Source organism: Trachemys scripta, chromosome 10 (assembly GCF_013100865.1).
Source record: "Trachemys scripta elegans isolate TJP31775 chromosome 10, CAS_Tse_1.0, whole genome shotgun sequence".
In the NCBI taxonomy this organism is placed as follows: Eukaryota; Metazoa; Chordata; order Testudines; family Emydidae; genus Trachemys; species Trachemys scripta.
Window position 1 is genome coordinate 7721264 of NC_048307.1, and position 23606 is coordinate 7744869.

At 51.3% G+C, this 23606-nt stretch overlaps 1 protein-coding gene across 9 annotated transcripts in view; it reads right to left on the bottom strand.

Moving 5' to 3' along the window:
- Window positions 1–23606, bottom strand: part of MPRIP (myosin phosphatase Rho interacting protein) — a 171336-nt gene that overhangs the window by 68426 nt on the left and 79304 nt on the right. For all 9 annotated transcript variants that reach the window (XM_034784567.1, XM_034784562.1, XM_034784563.1 and 6 more), the window contains exons 4-5: window positions 19487–19638; window positions 7428–7512 (exon numbers count right to left, since the gene is read on the bottom strand). In XM_034784567.1, coding sequence (XP_034640458.1) covers window positions 7428–7512; window positions 19487–19638 — 237 coding nt within the window. The remainder of the gene's footprint in view (window positions 1–7427; window positions 7513–19486; window positions 19639–23606) is intronic.

The following is a 23606-nucleotide window of genomic DNA, read 5'->3' on the forward strand; positions in this document are numbered from 1 at the left end:
TTTGTGCAATGGCTTCAAAAAAGAATTAAAACTAGAAATTCATTCCCTACTCTCCAACAGCTGCAGTCATCGTTTGTCTGGTCTGGTTTGCAACAAGCCACAAATAAAGAAAAAATGCAATGCCTTAACACCTGCGATGCCTAAATGGAGATTTACTTTAAAAACAGAAGAGCTATTTAACACAATTTAAAATGCAATTAAGGAAATACTAGTTATTTTAAAGGCATCTCTAAGTACGACTGGCCCTAACATAAATCAGCGACAGCTGCCATTTTACTCAGTATCCTTGCAACAGGAAGCCCAATCCACTGACTTAGTTTGTGATGGAGGAAGGACAGTTTAGCAGGTTAATGCATGAGACAGGATGGGGACTTTCACAACTGGCGTAAAGTTCAGTTCTATTAATTAGGGAATTTTTTAGAATTTTTCTTAAAGCCATTGGGTACTTGTCAGAACAAACCAGTGATAAATTAACCACAGCCAGAAATAATATTTAAGGAAATTGTGACAGCCCTTCCCAATGTCTCTCAACCACTTGACACACGATGGGCAAATCAAGGTGAATCTTAACTACTGTATTAGGCACAACGGGCCTGTAAACCTATAAACTTACTGGCTACCCAAGCACAGTGCTTGCTGCTGAGAGTTATCCCACTGCAGTCACCAGGACTGTGTGTGTTATGAAGAAGAAATAAGTGTTTGTAGGCTCAGGCCCTTAGATGCTCTGGTGATTTTATATATAGAAAAGAATCTGGTCTCCTGCTCTCACATGAATATATTATAAATACACCAATACACGCATATGCCTACATTTTCAAGGACGATTAGGAATTGCCTCAATTTTTAGACACCTGAGATATTTTAATGGGTTATTTTCAGAGAGTGAAAACTCAACCCATCTTCTGAAGGTCCTTTAAGATGTCTCCAACTGGGCACTCAAAGTTACTAATCTCCTTTGAAACTTTACTCCATCTATATGTATTAATGAATACGTACGCACATATATCCAGACAGAGAGAAAGATTGAGAAGGACACAGTTGAGCAAAGCAGCACTGCCTAGGCAAGTAGGCAAGACTGCTTCTTTCCGTTTCTTTAGCTGTTCAAATTTTGTATTATATTGTCACCCCTTTACCGAGTTGTAGCAGAAGCCTGGGCCTTGGAGACCAGCTTTCAGTGGGAGCTGAAATCAGTGCAGCACACAAACAGAAGTCCTGGAACAGTGGTGGCGACAAATTGCACGGAGTCCAATCCCTTCTTTCAGGGATCTCCGCCCAAATACCGATATCCTCGTTTCCAGAAAGCAATTCTGCACCAAGAACTGACTCCAGTTAGAGAGATTAAGGCAGAGAGCAAGGTCCCTTGCTGCTTGTCACGCCCCCCCTCGGAAAAACATCAGAAAACTAGCCACCTGCCTGCATTTCCTTCTGAGATTAAAAAGATGCTCATATGCAAAGAAAAAACACTACATTTAACAGCGCCATCCACTGACCCCTGCCTTGATATGGTTTCTGTCTGGGGAAGAGTGGAGATAATAACAATTTTCACATTTTTACAATGAGATGAAGCCATGAGAACAAGAGCTGAAAACAGAAGACAGTTTTCCATGGAAGTGGTCCCTTCCGGCTTAAAAATCAATGACGTTTTCCAGCCACCTAGAAGTGTTTGCAGGCAAAAGGAAAACAGATCACGAAAGTGACCAGAGCGGCCAGTGCTGCTGCAGACAATATTTGCTGCTGGATTAGGGGTATTTTTTATTTTCAAAAGGCTCTTTTCCTGCAGAAGGAGAGAGGCCTGACAGGCAGCCAAGTTCAATAGAAGCCCTTTCAAAGGGATTTCTTTTCTGGTAACGGTCTCTCCACCCCCTTTGACAAGCCGCACCGAGTTTGTGGTGACAGGCTTCTGGCGCGGTGGCCTGAACCACTCTAACCGCTCCGGTGCTGCGTGGCCAGAGCGTGAGGTTGGGATCAGATCATTTCCAGGCTGCTTTGGGGAGAAGGAGAAAGATAATGGGAAGTTGTGGCTGCTTTCCATTTGACACAAGGAGGAAAGCAGATGGGGAAGCGGGTAGAGTTAGTGAGGAATGCGTGAAGGTAAAGATAAAAAGTCCCGCTCTGGCTGGTGCTTAATGCTATCCTGCCGGAGCTGTTCTGGCAAACGAAATCTCTGCAGCAACAGATACACATGGAGTTTCCTGCCTTCCATTCCAGCTCTTGATTATGATGGAAAGCTCCCAGTTTCCTCATTCAGCTTCCTGGCTTTGAGGTTTCGCCTGCATCACCCAGTGACCCAGCTTTAAGCATCTGCTGCACAGCAACTGGTTTGCTCTTTTGTAGAGTAGAACACTATACAGGATGTGACTAAGTGGGAATCTTTTGTAATATTTGTATGAAGCCTACGTGTGCCTCGGTTTCCCCTATGTGCTGCAGAGTTACCTAATTTGGGGGGAGGGGAGGTCTGTTTGCTCTCTGGCCAGCCTAAAGCACAGGTGTGAATGATACCTAGCTGTCTGGGGCTTGGGCCCCAAATTAATGGAGCTCTTGAAAAGACAATGGCAAATCCCATTGCCTGGACATGGACACCTAACAACCAACAACTCACAAGAGATATGGACTTCCCTGCCTCTCCACAGCCCCTCTCCCACATCTCCCCAGCTAGGGAACAACAGAGGGGAGGGGTATGAGGTAGAAGTTAAGTTGGCTGCAGGAAGCAGTCGGCTGGGGACACATCTGGACTGAGGCAAAGGGAGGTCAGAGGGACGAGGCTTTGGGCTGTCTGCTGACCAGGATGGACTATGCTGTAACCTTCTTTTCTCTGTGCTAACCAAGGTCTTCCTATACTGTGTTCCACCTATACTGTGTTCCAGGTGACTAATAAACTGTCTGACAACGCCAGCTGAGTGCTGCTGCAGATGCTGACAGCGGAGGTGCATTGCTCCTAAGATAGTACAAGTCTCCCTCAGGGGTCTGCCTCAGTTGGAATTGCTGAACAGAGCTCACGGTGTGAAGCAGGAGGGCTGAAGGACCAGAGGCCTGGCCTTCGGAGACGGTGAAGCCATGTGGCTTGCCCTGGAGGAAGCTTGAGACCCCTAGGGGGTCTGGCTCACTGAAGGGGTCCTCCCAGAGACTGTTCCAAAGCTGGGGTCATAGCACCAGTCCTGTGGATCCACGACACAGGGACCACAAATGTTCCAGTTCAAAGAGACCATGCAGGCAGCCGGCCTGAGCCCATTTCCATACATTTTTTAGAATAAAAATGTTAAGAGGAGCCCCAACCCAGTACAGGCCCTGTGCTCATCCCCTCAGGGAAAGGTTCAGAGAAACCACACGTGGTCTGAGTTCGCCCATGGTAGGAGCCTGAAGTTAAGCAACATTGTTCTCGTGCTGCTATGCGGGGTTTTTACACCTTCCCTCTGAAGCTGGCCACTGTTAGACACACTGGACTAGAGGGCACTTATCTGATCCACTTTCCTACATTCCCTACATTGAGTATTAGCCCTGTTGAGTACAGGGCTAGTACTCAACAGGCCACATCTGGCCTTCGAGCTGAGCACTGTCCCTCTGTTAGCCAGACAGTACATTTAAGGAGCAGACAGAGGTATGGGACAGTCTCGAACAGTAATTGAATTCTTACAGACATGCCTCAAAGGTTTGGGACAGATGCAGGCCTAGGCCAAATGCACTCAACTCTAGGATAGTGCCGACGCAGATGCTGACTGCAAAGAAGCGCTCAGGAATTCAGATGCTCCTCTGAGCTGTCCAACCCAGCTGAGCCTCCAGCCTCAAAGAGCAGGAGCTGGAAGTCTAAGGTCTGGGGTGGCAGCTGCTTCGGTCTAGGACCCAGCAAGGCAAAGGGCTCTCTGGAAAGTGGAAGTTACACCATAAAAATAGATTCCATGCTCCTTCCTAAAGGTTTGGTTCAAGGTTTGGGGGAAGGTATGGGGTGAGGAAGGAGAAGGTTCTTGTTTGATCAGTTGCTAGTCTCAGCCCCATGGGTGCTGATCCTTTGTTATAATGCTACCTTCCAGTTAAGACACGCCATGGAGTGGAAACCCAAGACCGCCCCTGTGCTCAACTCAAGCAGAGACAAGGGCGGGGGCAGCACCAGGGCTGCTTAAGGAATGTGGAGAGATTTGCAAGATGAAGGGCGGGAGAGGTTTATTAATTGGTCTCGCTATGTCTATTTATTTCTCTTAAACCCTGCAAGGGCCAATCGGGACAGTGCCCTGGACTCCCATTCTTTGTGATGGGGAGGTACTCAGCACCACGCAGGATGGAGCCCTTATTTAGGGGCTCTAAGAGCAAAGTGCCCCAAGAGATCTTACTGCTGGGGCCTGGCCTGAATGGAGTATGAGCGATGCTGTTGAATTATGGGTATTAACCTCTGTGCCACCCTCCTAACCCGTCCCCCTGAGTGGCATGCGGCCGTGTTTTCTGGGCAGTGACCTTCACACACTAGGATATGGCATAAGAGTGGACAGAAATACACAAGCTCAATACCTCAATGCCTTCAAGAGAGAAAGGCTGTTGTGGAGAGCAGCGAGGGGGGTGGGGGAGAAGCAGAGGGAAGCATTAACCACCAGCTCTGATGGAGCAGAGTTAGAAGAGAAACAAGAGGATCATTCTCAGGGCACTGAGAGCTCCTGCAAAGGGATAAGTGGAGTGCTGAAGAGGCATGACACAGCCTTCCTCCATGAAACGTAAGAGGAGAGGAAGAGACCAGCTAATAGAGGACAACTGTGACAGCAATTGGGATTCCATGGAGGCCTGGGGGAAGACCTCAGAGAGCAGCCAAGGGCCAGGGAGCTGAAGCAGAGAAATAAATAGAAAACATGAGCTCATCCACCGTGAGCTCTCTGTACAGCGGCAGCTGAAGTACGAACCTGGCTCCTTCGGGGGAGCTGGCCTGGGCTACACACCCAGTGCTGGCATCCGGGCAGGGGGGTCTGTGCTCTGGCATTTTACTGTGGGTGATGGTGGCGTTCTCTATTCCCACACTAAGCCCCTGAGCTTGTGCCTAAGGCAGCGAGACACAGGGGTTGCACCCCACTGGGCCCCCACACACCCCATCCTTGGGGACACCTGGGCAGCCTGGCTCAGTCCTCCAGGGAGCTGGGGCTTCTTCACCGCCTCCGCGAGGGCAGGGTGCATCCTCTCCAGAGCCACTTGCCTTATTTGGTGCTCAGGAGCGCAGATGCTGTACAGTTTCCAAGCGGTTGCCATGGTGATGAAACGTAACCCAAAATGATGTTATTCTGGCTGCATTTTTCCCCCTCAAAAGCAGGCAGCTCTGGGAGCTGGGTTTATGCTGGGTAATGTTTCCTCAGTCAGCACCATTCCCTTCCTTCCCCCCTGCTCCCACGTGCAGGGAGCTTCTGGGCCGCAGCCCCCGCACAGCCAGACGTAATTTCCCAGAATGCCCTGAAAGCGACACACTGAGGCGTCATGCTTCCAGTTCGAGTCCCCACAAAGGGGCCTGGGGTTGGCTTCACGGCTGGGGGGGTTAGGGGTCAGCATCTCTGCTGATTCTCACTGATGAGGAGAGAGACCCCAGGACAGAACGGGTTTCGGCACAACATCACCACATCCATGGCACTCAGGAGCCAACATTTCCGCACAGTTTTCCTGTGGCCAGTTCTAAGCCCTCCCCACGCTCCAGGGGGGTGGCCCAGACGACCCAGCATCAGGCGCAGGAGCGACTTCCGGAAGGGAGGCAGAGGGGGAGAACTGGCCACAGATAATCTATGTAAAGAGTTGATTCCCTTCTTCCTCCCACCCCGTATCCCTCAGAGGACCTCGGGTGGGAGCTGAGGAAGCCACAGCTCTGCTCCCTCTCACTCCTGGGCTGCTGGGGACAATCCACAGGTGTTCCATGTGGAGCCACACCCAGCTCTCCTCAGGTGCCCAGACCTGACCCTTATATGGGAATCGCAGGAGAAAACAAATGGCTCACCCCGGGGGAGGGAGGGGGGAGGAGGAAAGAGGGGGAAGGGCTGGGCTTATTTTCCAACTGACACCCTGCCCAGCTCCCAAGTAACCAGGTAACCATCTGTGAGTGTCCAGGCCGGCTGGGTGAATTCCTCCAGTCCAACCACCTCCGCCCTGCTGGCCAGCAGCTCCAGGACACACTCACATGGGTCAAGGCTGTTTGCAGCCCTTGAGAGGAGAGATTATTCCAGCCTAGGGGTGGGATTCCGAACCTGTGGGTTTCTCCCCCACTCCGTCCATGTGGGAGACACGGGCAGGAACGCGTGGGTCATGGGCAGCCCCGGCTTTTACCATTTATAGTCAAAGCGAGCACAGAGCTGTCGCTGGGTCCCTGGAGAGCACAGCTCCAGCCCCCGAAACTCCCAGCTCAGCCCTGGGCTTCATTATTTTCCTTTCATTCTAGTTATCTCCGGGGTCATCTCATGCAGGGAAACTGGAGCCCTGTGGAATTTCTTCCCGGACCCTACCAGGGCTATGAGCGGCCAGGATCGCTTCCTCCTCTTCCCATCCTCCCTCCCCCTCTGCACACGTGCCCCTGAGCCCAAAGGATACTGTTCAAAGCTTTGCAATTGGCTGTGGAGCCGGCCTGTGTGTTAGCAAAGGTAGCTGGAGAAGTGGCGAGCTTCCCACCACGCCACACCCTCTTCCTTATGCACCTACCTAAACCCAAGCACTTGCAGCCCTACTCCTGGCTGCAGACCCTTCCCAGACATACAACCCCGCACATCCCCTTGCGGTTCAGCCAGCACACACAAAAGGAACCAGGCCTGGGAGGAAAAGGGAAAAGCGGGGAAGACGCATCCATCTTGCCTTCTGGGAAAATAACTCAGCCAGATCTGAGAAACCAGATTTGGGGGGGGGGGGGGCAAGGGTTTAACGCAGCTGCTGCAGCACTGGCTGCTATGGGGCGTTTTAGAGGCAGGCTAATGAGCACTAACACAGCACTTCCATCTTTGAAGCTGGGGGGAGGAGCAGTGAGCTCGGAAAGTGACATCCAGAAATTAATTTACGCCCTGGTATCTGCCCTGGTGCCACTTGACCGCTCTGCGCACCCAGGAACAGTGTTCTAAAGGGCCAGAAGCCCATTTCTCATCTCAACTGGGCTAGCAAGGCAGATGTTCCCACCCTTCCTTGGAGACCAGCAACGGCCCTGGGAGAGAGCCAATGTGAGGAGACCATTCCTGGCTCCAGCACATCGCTCGCCCGCGCCACTTCTCGCCGCCCCCATTGGCCCGGGTCGGCGAACCGTGGCCAGTGGGGGCCACGATTGGCCGAACCTGCCGCGTCAGCAAGTAAATAAAACTGGTCCGGCCCGTCAGGGTGCTTACCCTAGCGAGCCGCGTGCCGAACGTTGCCGACCGCTGCTCTAGTCCCAAGGGATCCAGCCCCTGGAGAGAACTCTGGGTCACAGTGAATGACAGGGGGTCACTGCCTGGTGTTACCTGCGGGGTTGGGGGCTCTACCTTCCTCTTCTTCTTCTGATTCTGCTTGTTTGTCCTCGGGTAGACGATCAACATCTCCAGCCACCTGCAAACAAACAGAGAACTACGGTAAGGTCCTCCCTAAGGAGCACGACGGGCAGCCCGGGAAAGAGCTCACTCCCAGCAGAACTCAGTGTCCTCTGGATTCAGGATTCCCAGTCATTGGGCTGGCTGGGAGGCGCTTGGCTTTTAGATCTCCATTGCTTCAGTTTGCCCCCTCTTGGCTGGACACAGGACCATGGAAGATGCTGTCTGAACTCTCAGCTCCTAGTGTAATAACACTTTATGCTTAGCTGCTACTGTAAAAGGGTGTGGGGGAGCCCAGAAAATGATAGCACAGAACATGCCCAACTTCACCTCAACTCGGCTTTGAGTCCAGAGTGCAATCCCATTGGGTACCATGGATATATGCCAATACATGTGGACTCCTGGAGGTCCTTGGTTAAGGAGTGACTTGATCACAGTCTCTAAGAATTTGACTGAGGGTTCTTCAAGCTAGCAGACAAGGTATAACGTGATCCAATGGCTGGAAGCTAACGCTAGACAAATTCAGACCGGAAATCAGGTGCAGGTTCCCAAACTTTTTTTGCTGCACTCCCCTTCAGAGATTCGTGTCCCAGTGTGTGCCCCCCAATTTATCCTCCCTTCCCAAGCCACTTGCTTTACTCTCCCCCTCCCCACTCCTCCAGCCTGCAGCCCCAGCAAGCCTCTCTCCCCCCACAGCTGGGCTGCGATCCCTACTGACTCCACTCACTGGCATCAGCTGCTTTCTCCATGCTGCTGCTGCCACGGTCACTTGGACTCTGGTCCCTGCACCACTGCCACCAGCCCAGCATTCAGAGCACATGTAGGGTGTGATGCAGTGCGGGGGCAGCAAAAGGCACTGCAGAAGCAGGCTCGCTCTCCAAATCCAAATCCTGCCCCCCAACTCACACCCCACTCCCACACCAGTAATCGCTTCCCTTGTGTGCCAGCTGCTGCCGCTGCACCTGCCTCCAGAGAGGCGCTGTCTCAACCAACTGCTTCTTCCTGGAAAGTAGGAAGGACGTGGGATTGTTCTATTTTACCCGCACCCTCCTGATAAGCAAGGGGCACGCCCTCCAGTTAGAAAATCTAGACTCTAGTTCAAACAGGAATTAACTCTGGGAAGTTTTCTGGCCTGTGTTATACAGGAGAGCAGACCAGGTGACCACAGTGATCCCTTCTGGCTGTACAATCAATGACTATGTTGTAATAGCTGAGCCCACAAATTCATTCTGATTGCGAGCTCAACTGTAAGGAGTGAGTGAAAGTTCATAAGCCTCTAAAACAAATGTTAATGGGAAAAGGTAGAACAGGGAGACAAAGACTGAATGAATCCAAACTGAGAGACCCACTGATATAACTCAAAGACTGTGTTAAGATCATGCCTGGTAAACAGGAAAAAAGTGCGGGACTGGAAATCAAGGTGTCATGGCATCCAAAATTGGTGCACTGGAAACTAGGCCTAATTAGTGGGCAAGATAACGAGGGAATGGGATGTTCCACCCATCAGTGGGGGCCTTAGCAGAAAAGCTTTTAGGAAGAAACATTAGAAGACACAGATGCCAGCTGACAAAGACAGGAGAACAGGAAGGAGTGAGCTTCACCATCGTTCATGGCTGCCACTCCCACCATCTCCTGCTGCCCTGGGATCCACCGTTGCTGGATTTTCATCATCCTGAAAGATGTTCTGACCACACCAGACCAAGAGAGGGACCCAGATGACATTGCCATCTTCACTGGCTCTGGCTAAATCCCAAACGCCATCCAAGATGTGAGATTTGGTTCTTCCTGCCCCTGTCCTCTTGTGGATCCCTTCCTCCCCAATCTTATTTCTTCTTTTTCCTATCCCTCTCCTTTTGCCTTCTGTCTAATAAGAATCGGGCTTAGTCAGCCACGACTGGATATCACAATACTGCTATCAGCCTGTGACCAAAGAGGCAGCTAAAAGCAATGCCCTAAACAGCCCAATGTTGGTCCCAGTTTGCCAGGCCTCAGTGTGGCTAAGACAACTGCGTGCTGTGTGATTGCAAGCGAAAGTCAACACCAGAGACGGAAGCTGCATTTTCTCTCCTTGCTGTTCTTCTCTCCCCCTCGTGCGTGTTTGTCTTGTTGTGTCTTTTAGGAAACGGGATCAGACCAACAGCTCCAGCCCAGCTCAACTCCCTTTCTCCTTTCCCCAAAAGGGCAGTTTTTACCATCTAAGAGACTGGCAAGACAATTCCTTCCACAGGCTTTCCCCAGCTAACAGGAAAGGGAACAAGGGACATTGCTCAAACAAAACCTTAATAGTCCAAATTTCAAAGGCTTTAACTGTTTCTCCTTCTTTCGTGTATCTTCAAAAAGATTTTCAATTATGTGTTTGCCACAGTATTAAGCAGGATGAGGTCTTGTATACTGAACCTTGCAAACAAACACTGTTTAATGTTGGACAGTGACCTGGTCATGTTAACACCTTTGCCTCTTTGGGCCCATATAGTCCATCTAAATTGATACAAGTGTCCCCTTCCTGGACCCACAGAACACCCGTTCCTCCCTCACCCACTCTTCCCTCCATGAAGGGCAGAGCATGTCCAACTCATCGGTGGGTTCTGACCACATTACCAGTTGGAGACTGTATTCTGATACCTCCCCTGAAGTCATATTGCTCTGCAAGCAACCTCTCCGCTGCCTTCCAGCAATGCAGTGCATGTCATCAGAGCTTGGGTGGCGTCAGCATTTCCATTACTAACCCATATTTTCAGGGGTTTATAACTTGACCATAAAAGCTCCCTCCAAGCAGGAACTTGGCACGCACAGAATCTCAGCTTCTCGGAGCTGGTTAGGGACAACATCGCAAACAATACCCAGTAGACAGTAACCACAGCCTGAAGAGGAAGAACTCTTTTTGCAAGGGTTGGGGCTCGGGTGGGGTGTGGGGCGGAGGGGGCGGGAGGGAAGAGACCCAGCCACACAAAGCTACATAGCAACTCAAAAGACATGAAGTGCAGCACAGAACTCCAGGACCACCCATAACCCCATCTGCCACCCTTGCCTCTTAGTTCTGAGCTACAGCCCCTCCAATACAGCTGTGGTGCCAACCCTAAAAGGAACCAGTGTTGAGGTCACAGGCAACATGAGTTTACTGGGTCTCATCCTAGCTTTTCAAGTGAAGATTTGGCCTCATTGCAATAAACCACAAACAATTTGGCACAGTCCCTTCTCAAGAGAGGCCAAAGACAGGAATGATGTCGGGGGAGCAGGAGGAGGGAAGGAAAAGAAGAGGACAGGACCGAGGTGCATCAGGGAAACCTCACAGACCAACCTACTGGAATGTATCTGCTAGACAGGGCTGTCTGTCTTCTGCTTTCAGAAATGCAATTGTTAACGCCACGCTCCCATTGCATTTTATTGTAGAGTAATCCACAAAACAAACAGAAAGGAAATTCAGCATTAAAAAGGCCAGTCCTTGCCATGAGTCAGCTGTGCTGTGGATTCCTTTACCGGCTCTTGTCATGTCCAGATAAGCAGCCCATACATCTCAATCAACCTGGTTGCAATCAGGCTGCTCCAGATGTTTCATGCTTCGCTTCACCTAATTTCCCCCCCACACACACACACTCCCGTTGAGTGTGTGTGTGCGCTGCTGTCGCATGAGTTTTGGGATGACCACATCAAGTGGGTTTTGGTTAGGCAATAAATATCAAAAAGCACGCAACGGACGCAAGACAGCTCTCCGAATACGGGAATCTTAGCAGCATGCTGCAGCTGCAAAATAAAACTACCATGGCTTGAAACCAAGTGGGAGGATTAATGCCACGGTTGGAGGCAAAACGCAGAGTTTCAAAATAAGATGCAGGGCCAATGCACAAGAAATCAGCCCCACTTTCTTTGCAGCATGCGTGTCTCTTAGCATTACCCACAGCGAGTAGAATGGGGTAGAGTAATGGAAGACTGAGACGGATACTGGAGCATGGGAGAAAGAGGAAAACAGGAGATACCAGTAACAACTGTGTGACTGGGCACAGCACAGGGATCAGGGAGAGAAGGGAGGGGAAAACGGGCATTTTTGCCAATGCTTCAGGGCATGACCAAGCACAGCAGGAGAGTCTTGGAGTTGCTGTAACATTGTAGGGCATAGCTAAGTGGGAGAAACAGATGCCAAGGGGAGTTGGGAAGAAGGGGGGGCTGGTGTCCCGTGATGCTGTAGGGTAGGGGAAGAGTCGGAGAGCAGAGCTAGGGGGAGATCTCCACCTGTATCCGGTCAATATCATCACACAGGGCAGAGAAGGAACCTCCAGTGGAGCAGCTGTTAGCCGGAGACCCAGAGCGGGTGAAGCAGGAGCGAGCCCTGTACAACGGGCCCAGGGACACTCTGCTCACTCCCTTCTTCCCCTCACTTTTGGTTTCCTTCAGCTTCCAAACTGATTACACAATTTACAAAGGTTTATCAAAGTGAGAACACCACCGCCTCCCCCACAACGGGGAAGAACGACCTGCCAGCCAGCCCGGAAGCACAAGTGCAGACAAAGCACAGACATCTAACTACGGAGCCACCTGGATTATGGCTACAAGGTTTTAGTGCAGACAAGGCTGCTGATTAGCTTCCCACCCACCAAACACAGGACCCGACTGGCTCATCCCAGGGCGTTGCTGGCACCCATCAGCACCCCCTCCTGCAAGAAGAGATCCCAACCTCTCAAATTCCTGTCACTCCCCACCTCAGCAAGCGAGTCCCAATCTTATTTAAAAATCAAAGCATCAGCCCCTCTCTACTAGGAGCCCCATTTGCTGCTGGGAACAGAAGTCCCATTGGCTGCTCCCTATGGCAGGAAGAAAAGCACTGAGGCAGGGAAGCCAGTTTCTTTGGAGGAAGGTTTGAGAGCAAGGCCTGGCACCAGTGAAGTGGGGATCCTGGCAATTACAGACCAGTAAGTCTAACGTCAGTACCGGGCAAATTAGTTGAAACAATAGTAAAGAATAAAATTGTCAGACACGTAGAAGAACAAATTGTTGGGCAAAAGTCAACATGGTTTCTGTAAAGGGAAATCATGTCTTACTAATCTATTTGAGTTCTTTGAAGGGGTCAATAAACATGTGGACAAGGGGGATCCAGTGGACATAGTGTACTTAGATTTCCAGAAAGCCTTTGACAAGGTCCCTCACCAAAGGCTCTTATGTAAATTAAGTTGTCATGAGATAAAAGGGACGGTCCTTTCATGGATTGAGAACCGGTTAAAAGACAGGGAACAAAGAGTAGGAATAAATGGTAAATTTTCAGAATGGAGAGGGGTAACTAGTGGTGTTCCCCAAGGGTCAGTCCTAGGACCAATCCTATTCAACTTATTCATAAATGATCTGGAGAAAGGGGTAAACAGTGAGGTGGCAAAGTTTACAGATGATACTAAACTGATTAAGATAGTTAAGACCAAAGCAGACTGTGAAGAACTTCAAAAAGATCTCACAAAATTAAGTGACTGGGCAACAAAATGGCAAATGAAATGTAATATGGATAAATGTAAAGTAATGCACATTGGAAAAAATAACCCCAACTATACATCCAATATGATGGGGGCTAATTTATCTACAACTAATCAGGAAAGAGATCTTGGAGTCATCGTGGATAGTTCTCTGAAGACGTCCACGCAGTGTGCAGCGGCAGTCAAAAAAGCGAACAGGATGTAAGGAATCATTTAAAAAGGGATAGAGAATAAGACAGAGAATATCTTATTGCCCTTATATAAATCCATGGTACGCCCACATCTTGAATACTGCGTACAGATGTGGTCTCCTCATCTCAAAAAAGATATACTGGCATTAGAAAAAGTTCAGAGAAGGGCAGCTAAAATGATTAGGGGTTTGGAACGGGTCCCATATGAGGAGAGATTAAAGAGGCTAGGACTTTTCAGCTTGGAAAAGAGGAGACTAAGGGGGGATATGATAGAGGTATATTAAATCATGAATGGTGTGGAGAAAATGAATAAGGAAAAGTTATTTACTTGTTCCCATAATATAAGAACTAGGGGCCACCAAATGAAATTAATGGGCAGCAGGTTTAAAACAAATAAAAGGAAGTTCTTCTTCACACAGCGCACAGTCAACCTGTGGAACTCCTTGCCTGAGGAGGTTGTGAAGGCTAGGACTATAACAGGGTTTAAAAGAGAACTAGATAAATTCATGGAGGTTAAGTCCATTAATGGCTATTAACCAGGATGGGTAAGGAATGGTGTCCCTAGCCTCTGGATGTCCACAGCTGGAGGGGGCCCCCCCTAAAAACAAGCTGCCAGCACAGCTCCCGGCTGACTGCAGCCTGCAGAGCTTTCTGGTTTGGGAAGGGCAGGGAGGACTCCGCGTTGAAAGAAAGGTAAGAGTCCATAGCGCAAGATAAACAAGAGATCCCAAGCCCAGTCTGACATCCAGTTATTCCGTGTGGCATGCAGAGTGCACGCCCCCAGTGCTACGGTAGCAACTGAGGCTTGTAAGCTGCCAAGGTACAAGGTCTTTGTCCTACCCAGATATAATGCAAGTGTAGAGAGCAAACCGTGGGAGGGGAGGAACGGAAGAGAAGCGGGGAGACAACCTGGACTCTGGAGTTTGCTGAAAGAGCTGGTTGAGGGGCCTGTCCCAGGGAGCTTACATTCTAAGGAGACAATGCACAGAGGGGCCGGGGAAGTTAGAACCATGGATCGGATGGTGACTCTAGCATGGGCTTGGCAGTCCCGTGAGCTTGGTTTGGATTGGGTGTGAGGGACGGGATACTTTTGGCCACGGGGAGGAGCAGAGCAGCGATTAGCGGTGGAGCACTATATGAAGACAGTACAGAGCACCGCCTCTGCACAGGTAAAGGGAAGCAGCCCAGGAGAGGGGACAGCAACAGGGACAAGGAAAGATCTCCAGGTGCAGCACCGTACTGCCATGGTTCTTCCATGCCCGAGTCTCACCAGGAGACAACAGCTGACCCTCGGCTCTCCGTTGCCTTGCTCAGCAGCTCAGCACCACAGGCTCAGCCTCCCTCATCAGTCAGAATAAACCTGAGCTTCCCTTCTTGTCTCACCCCACCAGGGGAGCGGGAGCATTCATCCCAGGCCTGAAGATGGAGAAACATACAAGGAATTCTCTCTATTTAGCAGCCCAACCTTTGGTGTTGCTAAGCAACTGAGCACCAGCAGCGGGCATAGGAGAGAAGAGTTATTTCATTTTAGTTTTCCTCTTAAGGCCAGTTGCTCTGTTGGGAGCCTGGCAGCGAGTGATCCAATTACAGGAGAAAGTGATCAACCAAACCCTTTCCACGTTCCTTCCCACAAAGGACGAGCAGAGAGCTACCCAGCTGGGATGACACCACCACCACAGGAGAGTAAAACATGAGAGGATGCGAAGGTTGGCGGGGGGGGATGTGCCAGGCAACAGCTCCCTGGAGACGAGACTGTGCCCAGCTGTGAGACTGCTAGAGGGAAGCACTGTTCAAAATCATTAGACCCAACATTCAGGGGGTGAAGAGGGTGTTTAAAAACCAACATAATTAATAGAAACACCATGAAATCTAACAATAAATCCAACCCCCTGCTCGAATCCCCTGCAACCCAGTGACTAGGAACTGCTCCCAACCGTTGGGTATTCAGTGGCCTAACGTGAACATTTAGCGGGTCTCACACCATCTCCTAGCAGGCAGGCCTCCATGAGATTGCCACAAATTGTATTAATCACAACTTTGTGGGCAACCTGCGAAAAAGCATGAAGGAGTAAGACACCACACAGAAGCAACAGAGGGAACTAAACAGAGCGAGGTGGGAGGGGTTAGGGCGAAACAGACACTGCCATGGGCTGTCAAATGCACAACGCCCACCTGATTTCTCTAATCCCTTTCAGTCACAGGGACTTTCCTTGGGCTGTCACCTGTAACAGCAGAAGGTAGAACATTATCAGACAGAAGTCTGATTTAAGGGATGGGTCCCTTCAAACATTTCCTGGCAGGGTCAGTCCCTGTAGCTAGGTGCTAGAATATGAGAAACAAACAGGTTAACAAGAAAAAGAAACTGACCAATTTAGTTCTACTGTCAGATCTGAGCAAAGAGCAAACAGTGAACAAGCCGCACAAACGGTGGCAAGGCTGATAGGGCATGTTCCGTTATCTCTGCGTTAGACCCAGAGGTCAGGAGAACACTGCCATCCGCAAGGGCTCCCTTTAACGTTGTAACAGGAGGCTCCGTGGAAAGCCACCGCACGGCTCACAAGCGCCGTCTGACTGAAGGTGCGTTCCACTGGATAGGATTATTGCATTTTGTGCCATGAAGGTTTTCAAACCAACATTTTCCAAGAGAGCCGCACGGTCTGAGAGGGGAACACAGAGAAGGGACTCTTGGATTTGAATGCACAGTGACACTGGTTTTCTGATGGGAGTTGCCTTCTTCTCTCAACCCCTGCATAGATAGGAGAGAAAAGCCATCCAGCAATTAAGAAGCAAGAGAAGAAATGAGGAAAGCCAAGGGGCATATTCAGGAACGGCGCCAGGGTTTTTGGTGCCCTAGGCGGGGGTCCTTCCGCGCTCCCGATCAGCGGCGGCAATTCTGCAGTGGGGGGGGGTCCTTCCGCGCTCCCGGTCTTCGGGGTACTTCGGCGGCGGGTCCTGGAGCGAGTGAAGGACCCGCCGCAGAATTGCTGCCGAAGACCCAGAGCGCGGAAGGACCCCCCCCGCGGCCGAATGCCACCCCCCCCCCCAAATCCTGGCACCCTAGGCGACCACCTAGGTCACCTAAATGGAAGCGCCGGCCCTGGGCATATTAAATGGATGCTGAAGTGCTCTGAAGATGAAAAGCAGTAAGCGCCCGGCCCCCAGCCAGCCTACAGCTCCAGATTACAACCAGCTCAGTATTAACCTGCCTGAACAGGACATTGCCACTTGCTCAGATACTTGGGAAGTGTTGGAGGACGCTCGAAAGAGGTGGACACTCGTATACCAGCAGCTGTTGCCAGATTTCGGGCCCTTCAATAGCATCTGTGGGGACATCATGACATCAGGTTTGCTACAAAGCTGCCGATCTATAAAACCATGGTTAAACCACCTCTCTCAGTTGTTCAGCAGTGGAACATGGGCACTGAAGAAGGCTGAAGAGTGAGACTGATGTTTTTGATTCTCGTCAGGTATAACAGAGGAATAGAAGGTATATTAAGTAATCAGGACAAGAGCCGTGATGCTGGGTTTGGTTATGACTATCTTCAACTGCCTCCATCAGCCCTAGTTTGGTTTTGGTGGCTTGCGCACATTTTTAGGATGGAAGACCAACGGATTCCAAAGCCAGGGCTGCTGCTACACACCTGACCTCATGTGGTCACCAAAAGCTTCAATGGTACGGTAAGATCGCCAGTGATGGACATCAACTGAATATTTAGCCACACCTCCTAAGGACATCGATAGAGAGGTCTCTTGGGGATCTGCCACGGTGCTGACAATGACGACAACTTCAAGATCCTGCAGTTATTAATGACATGCCCATGAGGGGGACTAGCCAGCTAGGTCAAAGATCAGGTTACTGCGGTATAAGCACAGACCACACAACATGCCTCCTCCTTAGTGCCAATCGTCCCCTAACCTATCCCTTTCCAGGCTCCTCTCCCTCCCCTCCCCCAACTTTATCCCTACCAGCTTCTTGACTGGTCTTGTAAATGGCCAGTATTTGTTACCATAATGATACAATCCACTGACGGGACCGACCAGGGACATCGCTTCCCAAGCACTCTGAGCCAGTTCCATTTTCAAAACACTTCGCAAATGCTACAGTGTGTTTAAAAATTCTCCCCTTCCATAAGCGTCCTTGCTGCAGTACGTCACTAGGTAAGACATACATCAATGGGAAACACCACAAAAATCAACCGTCTGACCAAGATTTTCAAAAGTAACTAGAGACTCTAGGTGTCTCAATTCTGGGGTACCACTGGAGACACCTTAAACAGACCTGATTTTCCAAAGGCAGGTGTCTGAGTTTCAGAATATGTTGGACAAAAGCCCAGAAGGAGGCGGCACTCCCAACTTCAGGACTTAAATGCTCCATCACTGATCATATCCCTGCTGAAGTCATGCATGATTCTCATGCAATAAGTCAGTCCCCTACTGGCAGTCACGCTGCTCTATTACAAGTGCCAGAGGCCTGTGGGGATCTGGGGTCAGGAGAGGAGTGGAGGAAAACTAGCCAAGTGGGAAAGAGCAAAAGTCAGTGGAAGATAAATGTCTGCTGTTAAGGGGGAATTACAAGCAGCCCATGGTATCATCAAATCCAGCCATTAGCAAGCAGTTGCCAGTGTATTCCTTCCAGCTTCTTCCCCAGAGTGTGTGTTTATGCCCATCGGGTCCAGATGTGCAGCACACAATCTGCCAGCACAGCCCCTGCGCTCGCTGTTGAACTTGGCAAGCTGGGCTGTTTTGGCTTCCAATGCCAATGAGCACACTAGTGATAAAGGTGGATTTTGCTTGCCACACAGCCTCTCGCAAAGCATCACACTGGACAGCGGCAGGGCTCGGCTGCCAGCTGGATTCAGGAGGCACCAATGCAATTAGAGCCTCTCGAATATTAGAGGTTTATCGCCCTCATAATACCCGTCATTAAAACCATGCACATCGCAGAGCTGCCCTGCCAACCAAGCAAGTGCCAAATGGTCCAGCACGTTGACACTGATGCTGGGAGATGGCCCAGGTACGGGCTGCACACACACTCCTAGTCGTCGCTCAGGCTTCCTGGAAAATGCAGGATTGGAGCTCAGACCACAGAATCCATCCCCTTCCCAAAGCAGGATCCGGCCTCACTTCCCTCCCCCAATCCTGTATCAGCCACTGATCAGAGACAAAAGGCAGGTACTGTGCAGAGCAAGGCAGAATTCTAGAACAGAGCAACTTCCGTAGACCTGCAGCTACACACAACTGCATATGATGCTCAAACCAGGACACACTGGGGCCAAATTCTGCCCTCGGTTACAACCCTCGGGTTTAGCGAGGCAACTGAGGGCAGAATCTGACCCAGTGCTTTTACAAGAACAAGAAAGAAACATATAGCTGGGTTAGTTTACGAGGCCTATTTAGTGCCATACTATAGCTTGGACGCAGAGATGGGATCTGTCACTATCACGGACTGATATGTGTTCTGATGTCGCATGACCAACCCCTCTTGCAAATCGTCCCGTGGGCACTGAGCTGTACAGTGAGTGACATGCACCCATCACAAGTTTCATAGCGTTTATGGCCAGCAGGACCCATTAGAACATCTGCTCTGACCTCCTGTATCTCTCAGACCATTAAATTTCACCTGGTTACCCCTGCCCTGAGCCCAGTGACTTTAGACTAAAGCTGGGTTAGTTTAATCCTTAGGAGACTCAACTGCTGGAACTGGTGGCAGTAGTACCTTCAACAGCCAGATGCCCAGGAGACACAAAGCACCAGGAATGCATTGGGGACCCGTCTCTCTAAAGCATGGGCCTCAAAGAATGGAAAAATCACCAGCCCATCCAGCAAAGAGAACAGAAGACAAGCCAAGGGCCACATCACGGGGTGGTATCACCCCATGGCGGAAGTGGGGGAACAACTGACACTGAGGGAAAGCTTTGAAAGACTTTGCCATCGTGCTCCATGTGTCAGTAACGACAGCTTTCCTTCATCACCCCCATCCATTTGCCTCCACCCTGGCAGGAGCACATGGTAGGGTGAGGCTTGGGCTGGCATAGTTTTCACAGCTTTCCACCCCTTGGCATCTCTGTTGAACTCCAGTGGAAGGCGAACAAACACAACAGTCGCTTGGGTTTTGTGAGCACCTAACAAGTAGGAACTGGGTGGAGACCCACCACAGAAATAGCCGTGGAAGGACAAAAGACACTACCCAATTGAGCAGGATTTGGACAAAGCAAGAGGCTTCATATCCCATCGCAAGTCGCTTGAGCCATCCAGCCCTCTCGTTCTCCAGTACCACCCCTGTGCTGCAAACCTAAGCAGAGGGTCCCACATGACCTCCGGGAAGATAGACCCCAGGGCCTCGACTCACCCGCTGATGATCTCTTTGTTCTCAGCTCGGATGAAGTGCTCTTTCTCGGGAGTCAGGATGCACAGGGAGAACTTCTGCCCCGTCCGGCTCTCCCCATCCACAACATCCGTACACTGGTTCATGTTGATGGTGCCCTGGGGGAGGGTCGTGGGCTGGAACAGAAGGAGGCAGGTTTTAAAAGGAGGAGCAGAGGAGCCGAACGCTGCCTGGTAGACATCCCACCCCTACCCAGCAGCACAAAACCCGGCACTCTCCACACATCTATTCATTCACAAGCTCAGGAGTCCAGCTGACTGTGCCATCCGTAACTCTTCTCCAGGCTTCCCTATCCCACCGCCCTTCGCCCAAGGCAAAGCTTCACTTAAGCCACCCCTTGGTCTCTGCCAGTTCGCAGAGCCGGCCACGTACAGTCCCAGCTCCCACTCTGGACAGGCAGCCCTTCCCTCCGCGCCCCACAGGAAGTGCTACCTCCAGCAAGGCAGATTCGACAACCACACAGGCCTGGTGGTGGGTGAACCTGCTAGAAGACCCAACTCTCTCCTTCACCTGGTGTTTACATCAAGGCTCACCGCCCCAAAGATCCAAGAGGCACTCACGCCGAGTTCCATTGGTTGTCCCAAATACCGTTCCATTTATTGCTCACACGACCCGCACCATGATATCTGATCTGCCACAGCTCCTCCCTCCCCCTCCCCCAATAACTCCACATACCCCCACACCCTGCCCCCACTACTTCATCCCAACACCTCTCCCATTCTGGCTGCCTCCAATCCTCCACCACCATTTGCTTTGGTGGAGGAACAGGCGCCCGTCTCCATGCACGCCTGTCCTGCTAGGGGACAAGCCAAGCAGGAAATTGGTGACTTGCTCTCAAGGGCAAGAAGCGTCACGAGCCTTGGTATCGAGGTATTCCTGCATGACTGTATCATTCGTAAGAGACATCAGGTCCTTGCTCCCCTGGATACTTTGCAGACGGATTGCTGTGTAGATACCCATTCACTGGGGGTTACAGAAGGCCTTCCCTGCAGCGCAGCCTGACCAGCTGGTAGGACAAACATTACATACCACACACCCCAGTAAAAACAGCCTAATGATACCAACTCCGAACATAAACTGCAGGAGGAAACCACAGCTGCAGGGGCTGCCGTGCCCCCACGCTACAAAAATAGAAAACAAATGGCCGGCGAAATAACCATCTCACACACAAGCGCAGACAGAGCAGAGTCCCGGCTCTGAGCAGATGCTTCTGCTTCTGACTTCCCGCATCTCGGCCAGGCCGGCTCTGGGATCAGAATCCAGCCAACAGCAGCAGTGATTTCAGGCAGCTGTCGCTAGCACGATTCCCGGACCCGCCCAGATGGGACCTTGTGGACCATGGTCTGAAGGCTACCCTGTAAAACAGTGTTATTTTAACTGAGGGCCACAACACGCCGAGCATTAACTACTCGAAGTGGAGGCTAGGGATGAGCGGGGAGAGGACTAGTCTATGGTCTACACTGTAGGCGCTGTACAGTCAAGAGATCTGGTTCCTGGCCTTTAACACACAGCGTGGCCTTGCAGGGTACAGACAGCACCACTTGGGTGTTTCAACCTTGCTCCTGAACTGGGAGTCAGGCCTGCTAGAATCCGAGGCCAAGAATTGTCAGAAGGGATGAAAGATTTTGGGCGCTCAACTTAAATCCCCTTAAGAAGGGACGTCCTTTTCAGGGGGTGGGCGTTCAGCACGCTCTTCTCGAGCTAGGCACCCAAAAACCGAGGCACTAAAAATCACCACTGAAAAATCTTGGCCCAAAGCTTTAACAGGGCTCAAGCACACAGTTAACACACGGACTACACCACAGGGTAGCCACGCTCTAACTGCTGGGTGCTGTCATGTGTGAGCAAATCCCTCCACGGGGTAGCTAATACTGTACAGTGCAGATAGCGCTGTAGCATGGCTGTCAGCAAGCCAAGCTAGGCTCCAGCTATCCACAATGCCCCCAGCTGATGCTCAAGGCACATGGGATATGTCTACGCTGCAATCAAAAACCTGCGCCTGACCCGTGCCAGCTGACTCAGGCCCACTGGGCATGGGCTAAGGGGCTGTTTAATTTCAGTGTCAGTGCTTGGGCGAGAGAAGTGAAGGGACCTCTCCCCCACCAGGAAGGGCGATCTCGTGTCATGCCCCACCTATATGGCCATGATTGCGCTCCTGGTCTTGCTCCATTTTGTGTTGTTATTCTTACACAGACAGACAGGCTAACGTCACGCTGCTCCGGACCTGACCCTTGTCTGGGGGGGAGGGGAGGGCGGAGAAGGGGGAATTTGCTTTTTCATTTGGCTGGGCGGGCAGCCAGCCAAGCCTGAGCACACACTCCGTAGGATTTTCCCATTAAAGTTAATGAAACATCGAGTTTGCTGGCATCTGCGCCCGCCAGCCTCGAGGCCCCACATTAATCTGCCACGGCTGTCTAAGCAGGTGCCTGAGCCGCTCTTACCGCGTGTGGGGAGAAGCAGGGGGATCGAAGAAATTCAGTTCCCTGCTGTCTGAGAGACACTGAAGATACAGTCGTCACCTAGGAAGATTATTAAAGAGACAGCGGCCTGTGTTGCGGGGTGGGGAGAGAGGGGAATTTCCACTGCCCTGGGCTTTCCAACACCTGCAAGGCCCTGCCATGGGAAGGCCAGGCAGATGCGGGAGTATTCAGGTGCTGTGGAACACGCAGGCCTTCTCCTCAGGCCGCAGAGAAACCCCTCCCGGGGAAATGATTTCTACGAGGGGTGGGAGAGAACACGACTCAGTCACCAGAGTGGGAGGCTGGGAGTTCAGCAGACCAAGAGTCTACGTCCACCTCTGCCACTGACATACTGTGCGGCCGTGGACATCCGCTTGGGCCTCAGTTTCCCCTAAGTGTGAAACAGGAATAATGTATTTCAATCTTTGGGAAGTGCTTTGAGATCCAGGTGCTAGCAGTGCCCAGCGATGACTCAGGCTCAGTCTACACTACGAGCTAGGGGTGTGATTCCCAGGTTCGGGGTGTGATTCCCAGCACATATTCCTGCTACCTCTCATCAAGCTAGTGAGAGCACAAACAGCAGCGTAGCCATGGTAGCAGCAGCGCAGGGATAGCTTAACTGTATCAAGTACATACCCACCGGTTTCAAGCAGGTTTCTACTCAGCGCAGTTAAGCCATGCCTCCGCTGCCACTGCCCGTGCTATTGCAGCTACACCAGACCACAGTGCAGACGACACAGCCTACGGGACAGGTGGTGCACATCTGAATTCCCCTCCTGACTTCAGCAGAGAAACGCGGAGGATCTGGCCCTGTTACATCACAGCTGGCGTCTTCTTTGCCAACGTGCTGCAGGGCACAGGAGAAGGTGCCACTCTGTTCCCCTTTTTCAATTCCCGGAGCATATTCTCCCGCACAGCAGCGGCAGCCGCCCCCTCCAGGGCCAGAGCCCAGGGAAAAAGTCTGTAGCGTCAGCACCCCTTAGTTACGCTCCCCAGAGACAGCGGGATCCTGCATGTCCTTAGGGGCAGGGGAGGATTTTTTGCATGCATGTTTTGTAACAGTCCTGATCCAGTGACGGGAGTGAAGTCAAGTCAGCCTCAATCCACTGAGAGAGGGTTGGGTTTGAGACATAAAATATGCGCTACCTGGAGGGCATCGTAATCCACAGCGTGGCGCACTGCTGCCCCGTGACGCCCCTTGCTGCAGGACAGTTCAAGCCTCAGGATACCCTTGCGGCAGCATGTAGCGTGCGGACGCTGCACGCCCAGCCAGCCTGGGTATAAACAGCAGCGTACTTGACTTGGATGAGCAAAGCGGCCTACATGCCTGAACCCCCAGGGTACATCCCCTACACGGCTCTCTACATGCCCAAGCCACGTCGCCCATGTCTACACAGCTGTTTTAGCAGCGTAGCATCCCACTGACAGAGCCTTTTCCTGCTGCATGTAGCCACGCATATAGTGCCTGAACTCTACACGCCGTCACAAGCATAAACATAGCTTAAGAGTCCAGCTCTGCCTTCTCCCTTTCATGTGGGCTGCAAAAGACCTAGCACCTCCCCCTCTAATCGGCAAACGCTGGCCTCAAAACAAGGGCATAAGGAAGTGGGCAACTGATCCTTTAA